Source organism: Alosa pseudoharengus, unplaced genomic scaffold (assembly GCF_046254945.1).
Source record: "Alosa pseudoharengus isolate Yale_2024_CS ecotype anadromous, Long Island Sound unplaced genomic scaffold, YU_APseudo_1.1 YU_APseudo_1.1_scf_2, whole genome shotgun sequence".
Lineage (NCBI taxonomy): Eukaryota > Metazoa > Chordata > Actinopteri > Clupeiformes > Clupeidae > Alosa > Alosa pseudoharengus.
In genome coordinates this window covers 50,427,268-50,445,406 of record NW_027468663.1, presented here as the reverse complement: position 1 = coordinate 50,445,406, position 18,139 = coordinate 50,427,268, and the positions used below count along the sequence as shown (strand labels likewise).

Below are 18,139 nucleotides of genomic sequence, written 5' to 3'. Positions count from 1 at the left end.
TTCAGCAGTGTTCAGCAGTGTTCAGCAGTGTTCAGCAGTGTTCAGCAGTGTTATGCAGTGTCCAGCAGTGTTCTGCAGTGTTCTGCAGTGTTCAGCAGTGTTCTGCAGTGTTCTGCAGTGTTCAGCAGTGTTCAGCAGTGTTATGCAGTGCGTCTGGGGCTTGGCAGGGAGTGCCGTGTCTGAGTGGCCCTGTCCCTGAGGTTTATCCCACAGCCGAGTGTTTAAGCACCTGCTCAGGCTAATTGTCAGCACTCTTTAAGCCATTAATGGAATGAAATGGAGCAGGCATAGATGAAGGCGTGAGGGGATGGGGATGGGGATGGGGGCAGGCCAGGCCACTGCTCCCAAACTGCCTGCAGATTTTGCTGTGTACTCTCAAAAATGCACTACAAACAACGGCTCTCCGCTCGTGTTCACAAGCTACATATGCTCCATATGGATTACTTTTGATAAGTAATAAGAGTTACACAAAGAACCAATGGGCTGGCTGGCCAGTCTTTAAGGCTATTTTTTCATAGAGACAATTGAAGCACACTCTATCTGATTTCTGGAGACTAAACAGGTGTAAGTCAGGTTGATCTAAAGAGTGTGTTCACTAGCTGAACCAACAACTGCATGGCTTCTTTTAGCATGGATAGTATTTCCCAGAGAAGTGATTGTTCCTCTTGAGAATTGAATTATACTCCTCACCACTTACAAATTACATTTTTCTTTCATTACAAAGTTGTACTGACATTTATTTATGTTGTCTGATATTAATGTCATCAGTATATTGCATAAATGTCATCTGTAATTGCCCAGTAAACTGATACTCATTGAACAACCCAGAGGATATCAATAGTAGATCCTGGCAATACCATTTTAAGACTGGGCAGAGGGTTTAGCTTGCCTCCACTAATGAAGGCTGGCAGGCTGAGGTCCTAACGACTGGCCTCCTTCTGTTGCAGATTGCAGACGGCATGGCTTTCATCGAGAGGATGAACTACATCCACAGAGACCTGCGGGCAGCTAATATCCTCGTCGGGGACAACCTCGTGTGCAAGATCGCTGACTTTGGCCTGGCCAGACTGATCGAAGACAATGAATACACCGCCAGACAAGGTTACCTCCAAGCTCATGATGTCATGTTAGGACACGCACATGCATGACACACGTATATATATACACACACACACACACACACACACACACTGACACACACACTCACTCTCATTCCCCGTGGAGCAAACTTCACAAAAACACATGGGCTAAACCACTATATTGTTGAATAAGAGTTGTTTGATGCTAGTATTGCAGTACGTTGCCATGTTAGTGTGTTAGGGAGAGTCTTGGCTCACTCCTTCTCCCACTCGTTCTATTTAGCGTCGAATTCTGCTGACACCTGCTGGAGATTTGATGTATTACATTTTGAAAAGGACAAGTAGTATTTATGTGGCTACTGCTCTCTGCATTTTCTGTTTCTGTCAATATATTTCAAATCATTTTTAAAATTCTTGCAAAATATAGTGCTCGAGTTAGTAGTGTTTGTATTGTTGTTGTTTGGGTACACAAACAGAACAAGGGTTGCCAGAAAAGGCTTTCTCATAGCCTTTTATACCCTGATGCAATTATTTTTTGCTTCATTTTTGTTTATCATTTTTATATGTCCAAAATATAAAATGTAGCAACCAAAAAATACTATCATGAAGCTATCGTTGTTACCATATCTTAGTGTAGCTGTTGAGCTCTCTGATCCTTCTGTATTACTGGACGTTGCGGCCAGTGAACACTAAGAAATCACACCCTAATCTCTCGCCTCTCACAGGAGCCAAATTCCCCATCAAGTGGACGGCCCCTGAGGCCGCCCTGTACGGTCGCTTCACCATCAAGTCAGACGTCTGGTCCTTTGGCATCCTGCTGACGGAGCTGGTGACCAAGGGCAGAGTGCCATACCCAGGTGAGTGGCTTCTGGGTAGCGTAGTCCTGTCAGATGGTCAGCTTGATGAGACAGCTGGCCTTTCTACATGTAGGTCATGAAATGACATGTTTAATGACATTGAATGACAAGTATGCAATTAATCTCTGTTAGGAGTCAACACCTGTCAACAGGACGTAAAATTCATAGCATGGCTGATGGGTTTAAATCAGACCACTCTGCCTTCCCAAACTACCTATTAAAACAGAGGTGGCTAACCAGTCCAGCATGACGAGCCAAAAAAAATTCCACACCTCTTAAAAGAGCCACACAACAAAAAAGATGCCCACACTAGGCCTACAACAGCAACAGTGACTGATAGGCCTACGCCTAATGAGATATCGGCTACAATTTATAGCTCTTCTCTTTTCCATTTAGAGTGAGACACTTGGCAGATGCTACAAATGATCATTTTCAGGAACGAGTAGTAGCAAAAATACCTGAGACACATCACAAATTCCCCCTCACTGACTGACTTATTAGCAAGAGTGATGCTCCAATATAACAACTGATAAGATGCCAACGTGACCGTGTTCAGGTAATTTTCTAAATGAAAATGTAGAAAAAGAAAACGAATCTGCTTCTCTGACTGACATTTAAATAGCCTACCTTTAACTTGTACTTGCGAAGGTCAGTGTCTTTTGGAAAACTCTTGGGAAATTTTCAGGTTTGAAGCTTTATGCATCATTTAAGTCTGGCATACCAAGTAACCAAACTAACGTGTAGAGCAGATTTTTTTAATGGTGTTATTTTTACAGACACGCTACAAAAATGACAAATCCTCCTTCTGAATGCCCTGTGTTCTTTGATTTGCGCTTAGCTTAGTATGCGTCTGCTCATGTTTCTTTTGGGACTAGATTCCTATCCATCACATGACTGTAACATTATTTTAATCTAATAATTGGTAGCCTAACTATTGGCTGTATTGTCAAATAATGAAATGCATTTTGATTTATCTGAAACATATTTCAAAAATAAAAAACACTCTTAAGTCCAAGGAGAAGTGAGAACATATTTGAGCAGTGGAGAGCCACACAAGAGAAGAGCTGCATGCTGCTCACGAGCCGCATGTTCACCACCCCTGTATTAAAGCTGCAGTTGGCAAGATTTTTTTCATCATATTTACTGAAACTGACACTATGCTCTGACAGAACAACATAAATCAGCCTGTTTTAGAAAAAAACCTGCACTTCTACCTCCATCTAAAGCCTGTTATTTGTTTTGCAAAAATCCACATCTCCCTGTTCTTCTGGTCCAATCAGAGGAGGGCTGTGTGAGATCTGGTGTAGTCTGGTGGGCATTGGAGCACAAATTCGATGAGCGGGTGCTCTGTGGTAGTGGGGAAGGGGCATGCGAGTTGTAAACATTAAACATTTTGGCTCCCCTCAATCTGAAGTCCCCTCAATCTGTCAAACTTGCCAACTGCAGAGCTAACACATCTTGACATTCATGGTACAATGTTGATAGCGAAATCTCCAATTCTCCCCTATTTTCTCTAGACCTTTTACTTCTCTCGCCCCACTCTTCACTTCTTTCTTATGCTCCCCCTCCTCATTCTCTCTCTCTCTCTCTCCCTCTCTCGGTCTCTCTCTCTCTTAGCCACCTTCTATCTGTTGCTCCCCTGCTGTGTCCCCCCCCCCCCCCTTCTTCTTGTCTGTGGGGCCCCCTGCTGGCCTATTGTGGCGGTGCTCAGAGTGTCATTAAACCATGGGGCACTCCTACAATGGCACACTCTGAACGGGACCATCTGGCTGGCAGAGGCCAGGGCCGGTGGGCACCGGCTTGTTTACTGCCATCTGTGGCCGCCATGTCGCCGTCCTTAGAGAGGTGCCAGAGGCACCCCAGACCTGCGCCGTAGATGATGTTTGCCTCCTAACGAGCCCACTTGGCTTTAGTTATTACCAACGCTCTTCCTCGAGCCAGTTAAATTTCACACCTGTGTGTGTGGGCGGTTTGGGCAAAGAGAGCGGGTGGACACACTGGCCCCGTGGACATGTAATGAACAGACACACATGGTCTTAAACACCTCTCCTTGTGTCACCTCAGTCTCTCTCTCTCTCTGTCTCTGTCTCTCTCTCTCTCCAATTCAATTCATGTAAGCTTTATTAGCATGACAAATATCTTTGCATTGCCAAAGTCGAACATTTAAACCACAGAAAATCTGCTTGGAGTACAAAATGGCACATTTCATATGCATCCAACATAAATGGCACATTCATATGCATCCAAGATCTCTCTCTCCCTCTGTCTCTCTCTGTTTTTCCTCTTCTTGTCCCTCGTGTCGTTTCTTTCTTAAATCTCTCTTACTTACTTCTGTCTCCCTCCCACTCATTTCCTCTCCTGCGCGCCCTTTGGGGATGGTCTCTCATGGCACTGTAAGCTGGGAAGATGCGAAGAGCGGATGTTGTGGATGACTAAAGCAGAATGTCTTTTCTTGGGAAGGGCTTGGTGCACACACTCTGCTGGAGGTTGGGCTTTGGTTGTGGCTAAAGCGAGCTGGTCATTAATGTGTCCACTCTGGGGCCAGCAGTCCGTCACTGAGGCGCCACTATTAGGCTCCGCTATGTTTGATAGTCTCTAAAGGCTAGCACTCGGCTCCATTTTCACTCCTGCAGGTTCTAATGAAATTCAACTGACTAAAGCCAAATCAAACCCAAACTTGAAATAACTGTTTATCCCCGACTCAATTCAAGGTAGGCATAGTAACAGGACCGAGCGTATAAGACATTACAGGACAGGCAGCATGTAAGCAGCACATGATGGACAGTTGTGGCCAAAAGAACTTCCAGATGAAATGCCACTGTGAGCTTGCTGTGCTGTAATCTAAGGGAGTGTGTGTGTGTGTTTGTGTGTGCCGTAGGCATGGTGAACCGGGAGGTGCTGGAGCAGGTGGAGCGTGGCTACCGGATGCCCTGCCCGCAGGGCTGCCCCGAGTCCCTGCACGAGATGATGCGGAACTGCTGGAAGAAGGATGCGGACGAGCGGCCCACCTTCGACTACCTCCAGTCCTTCCTGGAGGACTACTTCACGGCCACCGAGCCGCAGTACCAGCCCGGGGACAACCTGTAATAGCGCCCAGCGCAGGGGACACCACCACCACCCCAAACATGGAGGAGAGAGAGAGCGGCTTGGTGCAGTGATGCCAGCCCCCCCCTTGTTCATAGAGACAAGTAGCGTGAGCCAGGGTCCCAAACCACTGAGACGCTGTGGTACATTTCCTCCTTCAGAGACCCCCCCTCCCCCCTCCCCAGCCCCCAAAAACTTAACCTGTCCTTGAATTTTGGGAGATTTATTTTGTTTGGTTTTGTTTTATTTTTGTTTGTGTTTCATGTGGATAAAGTCATTGTCAGGGGTGTCCTTGTACTCTATCCATAGTACAGTTAGGGTCTGTTGCACCTGACCATTCATTTCATTGCAGTTTTTGGATGGAGTGAGGATAAATATGTTTTGTAGAGAGGAAGCTCTGTGTTCGATACCTTTTGATCAGCCAACTCTCTCTCTGTCCCATGTCATACTAAGCAGCGCATTGTGTGGTTATCAACATTAGTCTGCTGTAGACTAGGGTGTGGGGTTCTGAAACAAAAAGCAATGGCTGGTTCACAATTGCACAAAAGTACACTTACTTTTTATGAAACTTTATTTCCTACTTCATAGAAACTTTATTTCAGTTTCAAATTTTTTGTATTTTCTTCTCCACAATAGTAAAATCTTTTTTTTTTATTAATGAACAAGATGACAGATCGAGGTTAATATCAGTGTCATGTAGTCATTTCAGTTGATTTAATTTTTTTCTCCCTTTCTCTTCTGTTTAGTTTCAATAGTGAGTTTTATCAAGTGACCAATAACTGTGGTAGATCATGGGAGATCATGTCCTTGCGACTGGTGTGTGAAATAATGTGTGAGAGGGACAAAGATGAAGTGTCGAATGAATCAAGGAACAAGTGAGGACAGTAGCCATTTTGAATGTATTCTGAATAAACTGTGGGACATGGGTTTTTGAGAGCATATGCATTTGATTTTTAAAAGGGTGATCAATGGGATAGAGGTGCAGCGATTTAGTGTTGCGTGTCTGTATGTGTTTGCTTTTTCTACACTGGTGGCAAGTCATGAGTGAATTTTTAAGAAAAAGAAAGTTGTATGATTTTTCTTTCTCAGATTTAAAAAAAAAAAGAATATTCATGATTTTTATGACAACTTGAATCATAACATAGAAAAGCTGTTGAAGGGCTGTGCAGAAAATGTGTTTTCAAATTTTTACTTTTTTTTTTTTTTGACATTTTGTTTTGGTATAATTGTATTCTGCAGCTAATATCTCCGGTTACATATAACTGAATGACACTAAATTCTTAGTTAATTTACATAATTGACCAATGAGGAGTCAACAATACAGTAGGAAGATGCCAACGCGTTGAAAGTATCATGGTCCTTCTGCATTTCACTGCATCTTTCTAGTATGTTCTTGACTCTGTACTTACCAGTTGCCCAATGCCTCCATTTTGTGTCATCGCTGAGAGTGTGGTCATGGGCTTATCGAACACACTCATTTTTTTTAACAAATGTTTGAAAAGTGTCCATAAACAGTGTTTTCAATGTAATTTGCCAAAAGTAAATTTAAATATGGTTCCTCTGGTCCCATCTCAAAACGATGAGACATATCCAACCCTTCAGTGTTCATAGGAGAGTGGGGGTTGACCACATGCCCAGTGCTGTTGCCCAGCCCAGTAGGTTTGCCCTCAGCTCATCTTAAAGCTTCCGCCACAAAACATTTGCACTCCCACTTCAAGTTGGTCTGTGTCACCTAGGATAGCTCATTGCTCATAAACAAGCACAGATCATGGTAGAAACATCCTCAGCCTTGTCCTATCACATTCCACCCTGATTTCATTGCCATCATCAGCAAAGTAAAAGTATCTGCAACATCTAGAGTATGTCTACCACCAGTTTTCAACATACTGTATCTTACAGCTTAGTTACTGCTTTTAGGATTACAAATGGCTTCTCTATTGTGAAGTTTTATCTGTGACTAGGTTGCAAGAAGGTTATGAGAGAGTGTTGGAACTTGCCTTTGTCGCATTGTTGCAGACCTGTGAAATGGCTTCCCCAATGTCAAATGTACTCCTTGTTTTTATGTAATGCTGTGGTATGTTTTCAAGTTGGATGAGTCAAGTCACATCTTGTGTTCAGCTCCTGTGTCTGTGCACTGTACGCATTGTTGAAAGTGGAGTTGTATGAGGTGGATTGCCGGAAGGAACAAAGATGGATTTTCTGTAGGTTTTTACTACCTGTACTGGAACATGTGTTGTGCTGTAGTCTCTGTAGACAGAGCCTGTGATGCCTATGGGAGATGCACTGGGCAAGTCTCACCATTTTGGTCAAAATAACCCAATTTACCACTTTTCCTACTGAGGGAGGATTTGATTTTTATTTTTTTTTGTCTGACTGTACTGTGACACTTTAGTCTTCAGGGAGGGCTGAAATGTCATCTTAGTAGAGATCCATATATCAGCCCTCTTTGTTCTTCTACCATCCATGTTTCCCAGACATAATCCCATTTTCAAAAGGGCTACGGTGTTAAATTCTTTGTTTTTTAGATCTCTCAAAATAATGGAGTGGAAGGTGCTGGAACATAGAGCCCTGGGAGTCAAGCTTGGAGAGTAAGATGGCTACACTTACTAATCTGAAGAAATTGTACAGTGACAAATAATAAACTTTTATGTAATGCTTTTACCTGCTTGGTTGGTTGTTGACTTTTCCTTTCTGTCCATATATAGCACAGGTTAGAACACTGGGTGGTGGTAACGTCTAGGTTACGGGGTAACCATGGTTCCCCTAATGAGGGAACGAGACGCTGGCTCTTGACCGATATGAAGGGGAACTGATAATATACTGATGTCCGGGTGTCCTGTTCCACATCAGACCATTCGTGCATGTTCGACTGAAAGCACCATCACAGGTCAGGATAATGGAGCCACATTTATTCTGAAGGGTACAACACGGTTCACTGTATATATAAATAAATATATATATATAATATATATTTAATGACAGGACAGTGAAGAATGACAGGAAGCGAGTGGGAGAGAGAGTCAGGGTGGGACCCAGAAAGGACCACGGGGCGGGAATCGAACCCGCGTCACCGGCGTACGGTGCAGGTGCCCCAGCCAGTCGCACCACAGCCGGGGCCAACACGGTTCACTGTATGACATCAAAATCAACATTAAACAAATGAGTGTCACACTGAATAGGGAAAATAATTTATTGCCGTTAACACATAAAGTCTAGGAAAATGTTAGCTAGGAAAATGTAGTTTATATTCTCCAACATGAATTCATTCATTCTTTCCATGACATCAAAACAAATGATCAACAAATAAGGGACACTGAATATGGAAAATAACTTCTTTCCATTAACACATAAAGTCTAGGAAAATGCGTTTTACATTTTCTAAAATGTATTCCTACATTCTTTCCAGTTCAGTGTGCCCTAGGAAAGGGCACTGCAGAAATCCTCCGCCCACCTTGTCCTCCTCAGTCGTCCTCGTGCCTGTGGTGAGATTAAAGGAAGCTGCATGTAGCTCAATGTAGTCTACGGTCTGTGCTCATACAAAATACAATAGTAAGCGTCAACTTCCAGAGCAAGACAGTGATGGTCTGCAAAGGAATATGCATGGCATGGAAAAGCACTTTTGGTACACAAGCGTCTGCTAGAGTAGAGTAAAATACACATTGTCATCCTCTATCACGTTCAGCCCTCGGGTCCAACCATCTCCAATGCTCCTGTCTTCTGTCAAACTGACTTTAAAACGTTTCGTTTCAAATGGAAGTGTAGCTGAAGAATGTGAGTGGCTCTCACCTGGCCCTCTGCTTGTAAAGGCCCAGAGCCTCCTCGGCCACATACTGGATGAAGGCAGGGTCCTGCAGCCCCATCTCGCCTGGCACTGTAAGCGTGAGCTTTGGGGAGTTCAGGATGGTCACCTCCACCTTGGTGTTGCCCCCTGGTGCGTTGTCACCCTCACCATTGTGTGTCTCCACCTGTGATGATGTTATAGTGGACGTTTACAGTTGAGACTAGGTACAGCACAGGGGCAGTTATTACAGTAAGTAGGCTACACTCTCGTTCACTCGTTGGCAGCCGTGGCCTACTGGTTAGCACTTCGGAGGGTGTAACCGGAGGGTGGCCGGTTCGAACCCCGACCAGTAGGCACAGTTGAAGTGCCCTTGAGCACCTAACCCCTCACTTCTCCCCGAGCGCCGCTGTTGATGCAGGCAGCTCACTGTGCCGGGATTAGTGTGTGCTTCATCTCACTGTGTGTACACTGTGTGCTGTGTGTGTTTCACTAATTCACGGATTGGGATAAATGGAGAGACCAAATTTCCCTCACGGGATCAAAAGAGTATATATACTTATACTTATACTCATGAGCATGTTGGACTATCTTCCTACTCGTGTTTCCCCATCTGGGAACTGTCTAATGTTGCGTTCCTTTACAAGTTTATTTTATTTGTGTTCATGGCAGCAAGAACTCAGAATCATCTGCAAGTGAATGCAAAGAGAACAAGCAGAGTTTTCCTCATTTCCCATCTCCTTCTATGTGTGTCATGCCTGCTCTCTCTCTCTCTCTCTCTCTCTCTCTCTCTCTCGCTCTCTCTCTCTCTCTCTCTCTCTCTCTCTCTCTCTCTCTCTCTCTCACCGTAGTGATGCTGAAGATGTTCTCTGGGGCGCTGTTGTTGTTGGCCAGCTCTGCCACCCAGTCAAACTCAGTGGCCATGTTGCTGAGCCAGCTGACCGTGTCATCCGTGTGGCGCTGCACAATGTCCAGCACCTCCTCGTACTGCTGCTTGGACACCTCCAGCAGCTCGGATGCCTCACCAAGCTCAATGTGCAGCTCCCTGACATTAGGGCAGTCTAAACAAGTACACACACACACACAAACACACACACACACACACACACACACACACACACACACACACACATAGAGAACTGGTGTTAGCATGCATGCAGGACTGAGAGGGTAATGGCAGAAAAAACAGTAGTGTCCATGCCAATATGAGGGGGATAATTCCTTAGTAGTGTGTGTGTGTGTGTGTGTGTGTGTGTGTGTGTGTGTGTGTGTGTATGTGTGTGTGTGTGTGTGTGTGTGTGTGTGTTTCTGTAGCTTGTGTTTGCATTACCTGACAGCACGGAGCCCTGGCAGGACTCACACTTGTGCTGCAGCTGCCAGCACTCAGAGGACTGCCTCCGGAGAGCTCTGCAGAGCTTCCTGTTCTGCAGGAAGCGCGGGAACAGCTCCTTCTCTGCCACACAGACACACAGACAGACAGACAGACATTCAATCACATCAATTACACCCAACATCTGTTCGAGAAAATCAGGGGGGCAGTCCTCCGGGCGTGGCATCTGGAGAGCCAAAGCTCACCTCTCTTTCTCTCCTCCTCCACTGCATCACTGATGTCATCAAACACCTGCGTGAGCACGGCCCCAAACTCCTCCACCACGCTGCGGCCAAAGTCGAAGAAGGACTCCATCACCTCCTCCAGGCCCACACCCTTCAGGAAGCCCGAGTCCAGGTCCTCGTCAGGGGACGGGAGGACGATCTCCGCCTCCCTGACCTGGAGCTCGGGGTCAAAGGTCCTGCGGAGGGTGCTGTCCAGCCTCTGTTGCATGCGCGAGGTCAGCACGACGCAGCGGCCCACCAGAGTGCCCACCTTGGAGAGCAGCGAGCTGAAGGAGTCCTCGATGCGCACCACGTCCTGCTCCGAGCCCTCGACCGTCTGGTTCTGTCCCAGCTGCTGCTCAGAGTCGCGGGGGTTGTAACGCGTGGTCACTCTGTGGAAGAAGTTCCCCACCTGCAGGATTTAGAGAGATACACAGGAAAAGAGAGAGATTATATAGAAGCAGAGAGAGAAGGAGGGAGAGAGAGATACACAGGAAAAGAGAGAGATTATATAGAAGCAGAGAGAGAAGGAGGGAGAGAGAGAGACATTCAGAGTGAGTCAGGAGACCAGTGCCCACAATATAAATGATTTATTGCATTGAATAGCTGGATAATACAGCTACGAGTATGGTGTGGCATGGCCAAGTACCCTGTTGGCAAAGGCCGAGAAACTGCGGCGACAGGTTGAGGTGTAGAAGGCTTTGCAGGCGTCCTCCAGGCAGGGCCGACATTCTTCCCAGAAGGTCTGTACAGAGTCCCGGCACTGCTTCTCCATCTCCCCCAGCTTGTGCTCCATCTCATCAACAAGCTCTTCTGCCCCCTGGTGGTAGAATTGGTTAATGTTGTAAAACCCACCCCAGAAAAAATCCTGAGACTGTATTTTATTCAAGGGCGAGAGAAAAAAGTGAAATATAGTTGAAACGAAGGCTTCGGAACAGAGCTTATTAACATGCTCATGTGGGATGAATTCTAAAAGCTCAGTCAGCCTTGCAGATAGTGTTGTAGCAGGCAGCTCACTGCGCCGGGATTAGTGTGTGCTTCACCTCACTGTGTGTTCACTGTGTGCTGTTTGTGTTTCACTAATTCACCGATTGGGTTAAATGCAGAGACCAAATTTCCCTCACGGGATCAAAAAAGTATATATACTTATACTTATACTTATATAATCATGTACTTATACTATATCAACTGAGTTGTATCCCTAACCTTCTTCTTGTCGTTGGTGTGCTTGAGGGACTTCATGAGGTGTTCGTGCTTCTCCTCATTCTTGGCCATGATGTCCTTCATCTGCTTGACCCCATATAACGCCTTCCTCACTGCCTCATCCACATACCTCTCTCCCTCCACGGACAGCTCTGAGAGGTGGGCATAGAATGACACAAAGATATTTTTGACTTTTTACTTTCATTATTTATTGTTCCTTAATGGTTATTTCACATTTGTTTGTTTGCTACTTTCCCTTCTTAATCTACTTCCATGTGAAATATTATTGCAGCAAAACAACATTATAAGAGAAAGGGAAAAAATTCATAGATGGAAAGAATTCTGAAAAAAAAAACAGATTCTGATTCACACCAAAGTTGCTTAGACTTGTACATCATCAGCACTTCACAGTATTGCATATAGGTCACAGGTTACAGGTCAGTGGGTACTCACGCTTCAGGGTCTCCTCTGAGATGCCCACTGTGGACCCCTCCCGAGCACAGTGGAGGACCCCCAGAGAGGCCAGCAGGACAAGAGACACAGCAAGTGCCCTCATCTTCGTTAGTCTGCTTCTCAAACGTCCTTTAAAACACTAGAAATGGACAAACAGACAACCCTGTGTGAAATGTATTTGAAAAAGTAATCCTAGCTTATCATTAGTTTTGCCATTTTTTTTACCTCAAAAATATTTGTGAAAAGTTTAATGAGTAATGTACAGTAGCCCATGTGTGCTTGAGATTTCCAAACAGACAGGAATGCAAACACTTAAACACATGCACACACACAGATCACAGCTCTGAATTAAGCCCTGAAGATAGTCAGGCTAGTTTTCCATAATGAGCTCAACTTCAGAAGTACAATAAGGGAACTAACCACTAGGTGGAACGCCTAGGACTAGGTTATCAACAGTTAAAGGAACCGTATGTAAGAAATGTATTTCAATTAATCATAAAATGGCCCTGATATGTCACTATATATTAAGAAATCATGTTCATTTCAAATACTTATATCACTGACAACAGTAACAGGATATTGTAATTTAAAAAGTGAAGTTGCAGCCCTCAACTAATGTTGATGTTGTCATGTTGTGTTTTGGCCTGATGCGCCACTTTCCACCTATCTACTAATCACAAAGTTAGTAGTGTTTCAGCATCTGGGTTGCCAGCTCTGCCAGTCAGGGGGGAGGGGGAGAGGATACACCGCTCTACAGTAATTTGAAAGTGATTGCAGTACCAGTTTTGGCCACAATCTTACATACGGTTCCTTTAAAACAAGTTGAAGTTTGACTGAAACAACTTTAAGTTTAGTTAAGAGTTTAGTTAAAATGCTGCTCTGTCTCTTTATTGACTGAATGTCTTCATCCTTTATTTTCTTTTTCTGCTCTAGTATTCCGGGAAAGATCTGGCCGTGAGATTAAAAGCAGGTATGCGCCACAGATTTGAAACAAAGATAGGAATTGGACTGTGAAAGTATGGTGCGTCCTGAAAAGCACAGTCAATCAGCAGACAGGAACACTCCTGAGATATCTGCTATTTATTTGTTTTTGTCTTCCATCCACCTCTAGTTGGACCTTTTGTTTTTAGAGTGTTAAATGCCAGGGCCAATGTTACACTTAGTTATTGTCCACGTTAGCTTCAGGTGGCCCTGTGAATACTCGGCTTTATCCCTGTGCACAGCGCAGTGCTGATGTAACTGGGATAAAGGGGGCATACCACATGACAATAACTGTAGCCTAAGCAGGGGGCACATGTGGTCAAGTGTGTGAGAAGTAACGCCAGGGGTAAACAGCTTTGTGGGGCTCTGTGGCGCATTTGCCTCCAACTGTCCAGCCTTGTGTCCAGGCCAGGCCAAATGTTGCAGTGTGGTGAGTCATTTTAAAGCCCTTAGCACATTGGGAAAGTTCAAGGCAAAGGCGAGCATGACCAAGCTGTTTCCTCCTGACATCATCAAAGAAAAAGAAAGTGCCACTGTTAAATGGGGATGTGTTGTTTAGCTCCCCAGAGCACCACTGGTGAGGGTGACCCAGTTTTAGCAAGTTACACAATGCTGAGTTAACAGGTTGAGAGAGGGACTTGTTATTTTATCCTGCCCACACTGCTTAAGTTATTAAGAAGATAAACTGTGTGATACATAACTAGACACACATGTAGACACTGTTTCAATGGACATCAGTGTGCACTGTCTGTTTATATCTGTTTTGCCTACAGTAAGATATGTCCTATCTGTTTTGCCTACAGTAAGATATGTCCTATCTGTTTTGCCTACAGTAAGATATGTCCTATCTGTTTTGCCTACAGTAAGATATGTCCTATCTGTTTTGCCTACAGTAAGATATGTCCTATCTGTTTTGCCTACAGTAAGATATGTCCTATCTGTTTTGCCTACAGTAAGATATGTCCTATCTGTTTTGCCTACAGTAAGATATGTCCTATCTGTTTTGCCTACAGTAAGATATGTCCTATCTGTTTTGCCTACAGTAAGATATGTCCTATCTGTTTTGCCTACAGTAAGATATGTCCTATCTGTTTTGCCTACAGTAAGATATGTCCTATCTGTTTTGCCTACAGTAAGATATGTCCTATCTGTTTTGCCTACAGTAAGATATGTCCTATCTGTTTTGCCTACAGTAAGATATGTCCTATCTGTTTTGCCTACAGTAAGATATGTCCTATCTGTTTTGCCTACAGTAAGATATGTCCTATCTGTTTTGCCTACAGTAAGATATGTCCTATCTGTTTTGCCTACAGTAAGATATGTCCTATCTGTTTTGCCTGCAGTAAGATATGTCCTATCTGTTTTGCCTACAGTAAGATATGTCCTATCTGTTTTGCCTACAGTAAGATATGTCCTATCTGTTTTGCCTACAGTAAGATATGTCCTATCTGTTTTGCCTACAGTAAGATATGTCCTATCTGTTTTGCCTACAGTAAGATATGTCCTATCTGTTTTGCCTACAGTAAGATATGTCCTATCTGTTTTGCCTACAGTAAGATATGTCCTATCTGTTTTGCCTACAGTAAGATATGTCCTATCTGTTTTGCCTACAGTAAGATATGTCCTATCTGTTTTGCCTACAGTAAGATATGTCCTATCTGTTTTGCCATATGATATGCATTGAATTCTTGCTTGTTTCCTTTGTTTCATTGTCTTTCTCGTCAAATGTACTTATATTCAATGATTCATTTGTTTATTTAGTGCCTTCAAGTTGTTACATTGATTTCTGCCATGTTATGACAAGTAGCTCACATTTTAACAAATGAATTCATTTAATTGTTAATTTCACTCTTGTGCTGGTAAAAACTCTGCCATCACAGTATGGTTTGAGAAATGTTCAAAGAATGACAAATGTCAAAACAACTTTTCAGTTTGTTGATAAAAAGTTCTGATTAAGAGAAACCTGGGCATAATGTGAGCCATAAAAAAGAAAACCATCAAACTAAAAGGAAATTATAAGAATTGAAGTATAATGACTAGGATCTATAATCTGCCTACGAAAACACAACATCAGACCAAGTCTTTGACAAAAAGACAAACAAACGACAAACTATCAGGTGTAAATTACATCTAGCTTAAGGATAAAGGCAATGTTTAAATGAATTGGAATCATATATAATCTATTGCTTCACTCACCAGAGGCAGGGTGGGACTCCTTGTGTTGGAATGCTCTGTGGAGGCTGAGTGCGTTGTTTATCTTTACCTGGAGAGTTCTATTTATGCGCTGTACAGCCAGAGGTGATCCAATTAGAGTATTTTCTCTGCTAATCCAGCAGTCAACTGTCAAACACACATTTGTTCTGCATTCCCTTAAGGCGAATATTGTGCATATCGCAGCCTACACTATACTGTGAGTATGTTCAGGTTCGTTGAGTACTCTCCTAAGACTATTTCATCATTCACATGGGTTTATGTAACACATAACCCTTAAGTCCCCAACAGTTTTGCAAAAGAAAAATAAGGTTTGGCCACTGGACCATTGTGTTATGTATGCAGTTAGAAGGTATTTAGAGCACATCCTCACAAAAGCCTAGAAGGAATACATTGAGGTACACAGAAACTGCACAGGAATTGCTAGATGCCTATTTCAGCATCAGTCACTAAGCTTTGACAGGCTACATACTTTGGACAGCTGTTGTGCATTAATGTCTGGCTTTCCATGTGCATTCTGGTGTATATTTATGATCTAATTTTAAGTGAAAATCTTGATCAGTGATCTAATTTTCACTATGAAATGCATCTCGAGTCTGTTTAAAATAAACCGCCCCATATTCCACCAGTTAATGTGAGATAAATTACTTCCATGAGAGATTTGTACCTTCTTGTCTAACAGACAATGGCAACCCCATCTGGCCCTCGAAGATAAAGAGTACAGCTTTAATAAGTGAGCCCTAAACTTGGTCAGACATGAAGTTAAGAAAAGTGTTTTATCCTCATGTGTTTACATGTGTAATTAGGCATGAGGAGCTCCTATTTTTTCAAATACTATCAGGGTTAATTTAGAGCATGCATTTGGTCATTGGAAACTTTGAGGTTCAGTTGAAACAGTTGAAATGAATTGTGAAAGACCATGCTTTCCAACCATCAGAATTACACCGTTTAATGTATAGGCCTACAGGTGAGATCAGAAATACATGGTCTTACTATATGATCCTGGTGTCACTGTAACCTTTCCTGTGTACTTTTCAAAGGGCCAAGGCAAAGGAGGTTGAATCACAGAAACAAAAGGAACGACACATCTCTCCTAGATCCTGATCCTGAATATGTTGCCCTCAGTAAAAGGGATTAACAGAATTAGAATTTAACCAAATGCTGCCAGATGTCACTGAGCTTGGAATTCCCAAAAGACGCTTTTTATGTTCATATGCATACCGCGTATTGTGTCATCCAGCTTGCTATACTGAGAGATGCATGGGAGTCAAACTAGTCACTTCCACCCATGAAAGTAGTCTGTGATTCAGACTCCTTTGATATTCTGTCAAATTCAGTGGTATTCTCTTCACAGTCCTCCAACTGTCGGTTTACACACTGTATAGTTCTGTAAAGTGTAAACAAACACAGACTCAGACCAACTCATAAACAAATTCAGCCAATCAACACGTTTCAGCAGCACAGAAAGAATGAGTGTAATTTATTTGGCTGTTGTACTCAAAACACCCTTTCATCGGAATTGTGGACTACACTTTTAATAGTGGGCTTGTGGAGGTGAATAGGACGAGCTGCATTTTACATCCCTCATCAGTTATTTAAAGGAAAGTTTTGAAACAGGGAGGATTTCTGAAACATCTATCAAAATGAATTAAATGTGTGTGTGTGTGTGTGTGTATGTGTATGTGCGTGTGTTGTGGTTAACATACATACTTATTTATTTATGTGACTATTGGCACAGTGTGAAACATAACAGGCTCTTTGTGAATATGTGGATGCTGTGTTGTGTTGTACTGGTCACACCAAATAAAATAACCAATATTTCTCTCTCTCTCTCTCGCTATGTGTGTGCGTGTGTGTGTGTGTGTATTTGTAAGCAGCACATGAACCTCATGACACACTAAAACACATCGGGATGCAAATGAGGAGGATTATAATTTTGTGGGTTTTTTGCCATCATCGGTAGAAGATGGACAGCAATGCACACATTCCCCTTCAGTTTCTTATTAGTGACCCCCAGCTCATTAAAATGTGCCCTTTTCTCAAAGCCTTGACCCAGAAAATAGTCGTCTCGGCCTGCTAATCAGAAACAGCCAAGAGCCTAGCCAGGCCTGGGCTCAGCTAACCCCATTCCCACCTGTTTTTTATAACTGGCTTATCTTCAGCGCTGCATACCTGTGCCAGACTCATGTAAAGGTAAACCACAAAAGACCACATCATGAGTGGGCACAGCATCTCCTCTGAATTAGGTCTGAAAGGATATTCAATCCATGGCTGAAACATCAACCTAATAGGATGAAATATATCTTCACGACTGATTCTTGATTGCCTTGACGTTTTGACAGTGTGCTGTCACTTGTAAAGTGTATTGCATGAGTTAAATATATGCAAGTATGTGATAGAACATGGTAACCTATTAAACAATAAGTGTGTGAAATTTCTGTCCTTTGCTGGTTAGTATGGCCTATGAGATTACTGAGGCCAGGGCTGGATTTGAAGATACTCTCAGAGATGGCAATGTGCCTTGTTTCATTCTAAACCACAGGAAGCCTTGGCTCCACACACAGCCAGGGATATGTTGTTGATGTTGTCGTTTAGCGCAACAGTGCTCGCTTACGAACGCCAACCAGTTTATTGATGAGCTGATGTTTTGGTCAGTTTGGATCTGTGTTGCAGTTGCACTATTTTTCTTTTTCATACTTAGCTGCACTTTGTGAAATAGCTAGCAGCACCTGCAGTGTAACTTATCAAGGTGTGACGTCTTCTTTATACTTTGTGAGATGTTATAGTTGACAGAAGTTATTTTTTGTTGCTGTTCAACAGTTAGATACATTATAAGAAAGATATCAATCCAGGCACTCCAAATATGGTGACAGCGAAGAAGGGATGTGGATAATTTTAAA

The 18,139-nt window shown here is 43.2% G+C and overlaps 2 protein-coding genes across 2 annotated transcripts in view; one reads left to right on the top strand and one right to left on the bottom strand.

Moving 5' to 3' along the window:
• Nucleotides 1–7,681, top strand: part of yes1 (YES proto-oncogene 1, Src family tyrosine kinase) — a 35,612-nt gene extending 27,931 nt beyond the window's left edge. The window contains exons 10-12 of the mRNA XM_076295411.1: nucleotides 948–1,101; nucleotides 1,805–1,936; nucleotides 4,815–7,681. Of these exons, the coding sequence (XP_076151526.1) occupies nucleotides 948–1,101; nucleotides 1,805–1,936; nucleotides 4,815–5,023 (495 nt within the window). The 3' untranslated portion in view covers nucleotides 5,024–7,681. The remainder of the gene's footprint in view (nucleotides 1–947; nucleotides 1,102–1,804; nucleotides 1,937–4,814) is intronic.
• A 650-nt stretch (nucleotides 7,682–8,331) lies between these two features.
• clul1 (clusterin-like 1 (retinal)) lies at nucleotides 8,332–12,153 on the bottom strand. Its single transcript, XM_076296062.1, has 8 exons — nucleotides 12,048–12,153; nucleotides 11,598–11,746; nucleotides 11,041–11,211; nucleotides 10,374–10,803; nucleotides 10,129–10,251; nucleotides 9,645–9,859; nucleotides 8,807–8,985; nucleotides 8,332–8,497 (listed from the first exon to the last, which is right to left on the bottom strand). The coding sequence occupies exons 1-8, from the start codon at nucleotides 12,148–12,150 to the stop codon at nucleotides 8,482–8,484; spliced, it is 1,386 nt and encodes a 461-aa protein (XP_076152177.1). The 5' UTR covers nucleotides 12,151–12,153; the 3' UTR covers nucleotides 8,332–8,481.
• Nucleotides 12,154–18,139: the final 5,986 nt, after the last annotated feature.

What these genes read in the sequence shown, in the direction of transcription:
- clul1 (XM_076296062.1), bottom strand. Translation starts at nt 12,150, where the DNA reads ATGAGGGCACTTGCTGTGTCTCTTGTCCTGCTGGCCTCTCTGGGGGTC. An exon ending in CTCAGAGGAGACCCTGAAGC is followed by an intron (nt 11,747 to 12,047) that starts GTGAGTACCCAC and finishes CCCACCTCTCAG; the next exon opens with AGCTGTCCGTGGAGGGAGAG. An exon ending in TCTCGGCCTTTGCCAACAGG is followed by an intron (nt 10,804 to 11,040) that starts GTACTTGGCCAT and finishes TAAATCCTGCAG; the next exon opens with GTGGGGAACTTCTTCCACAG.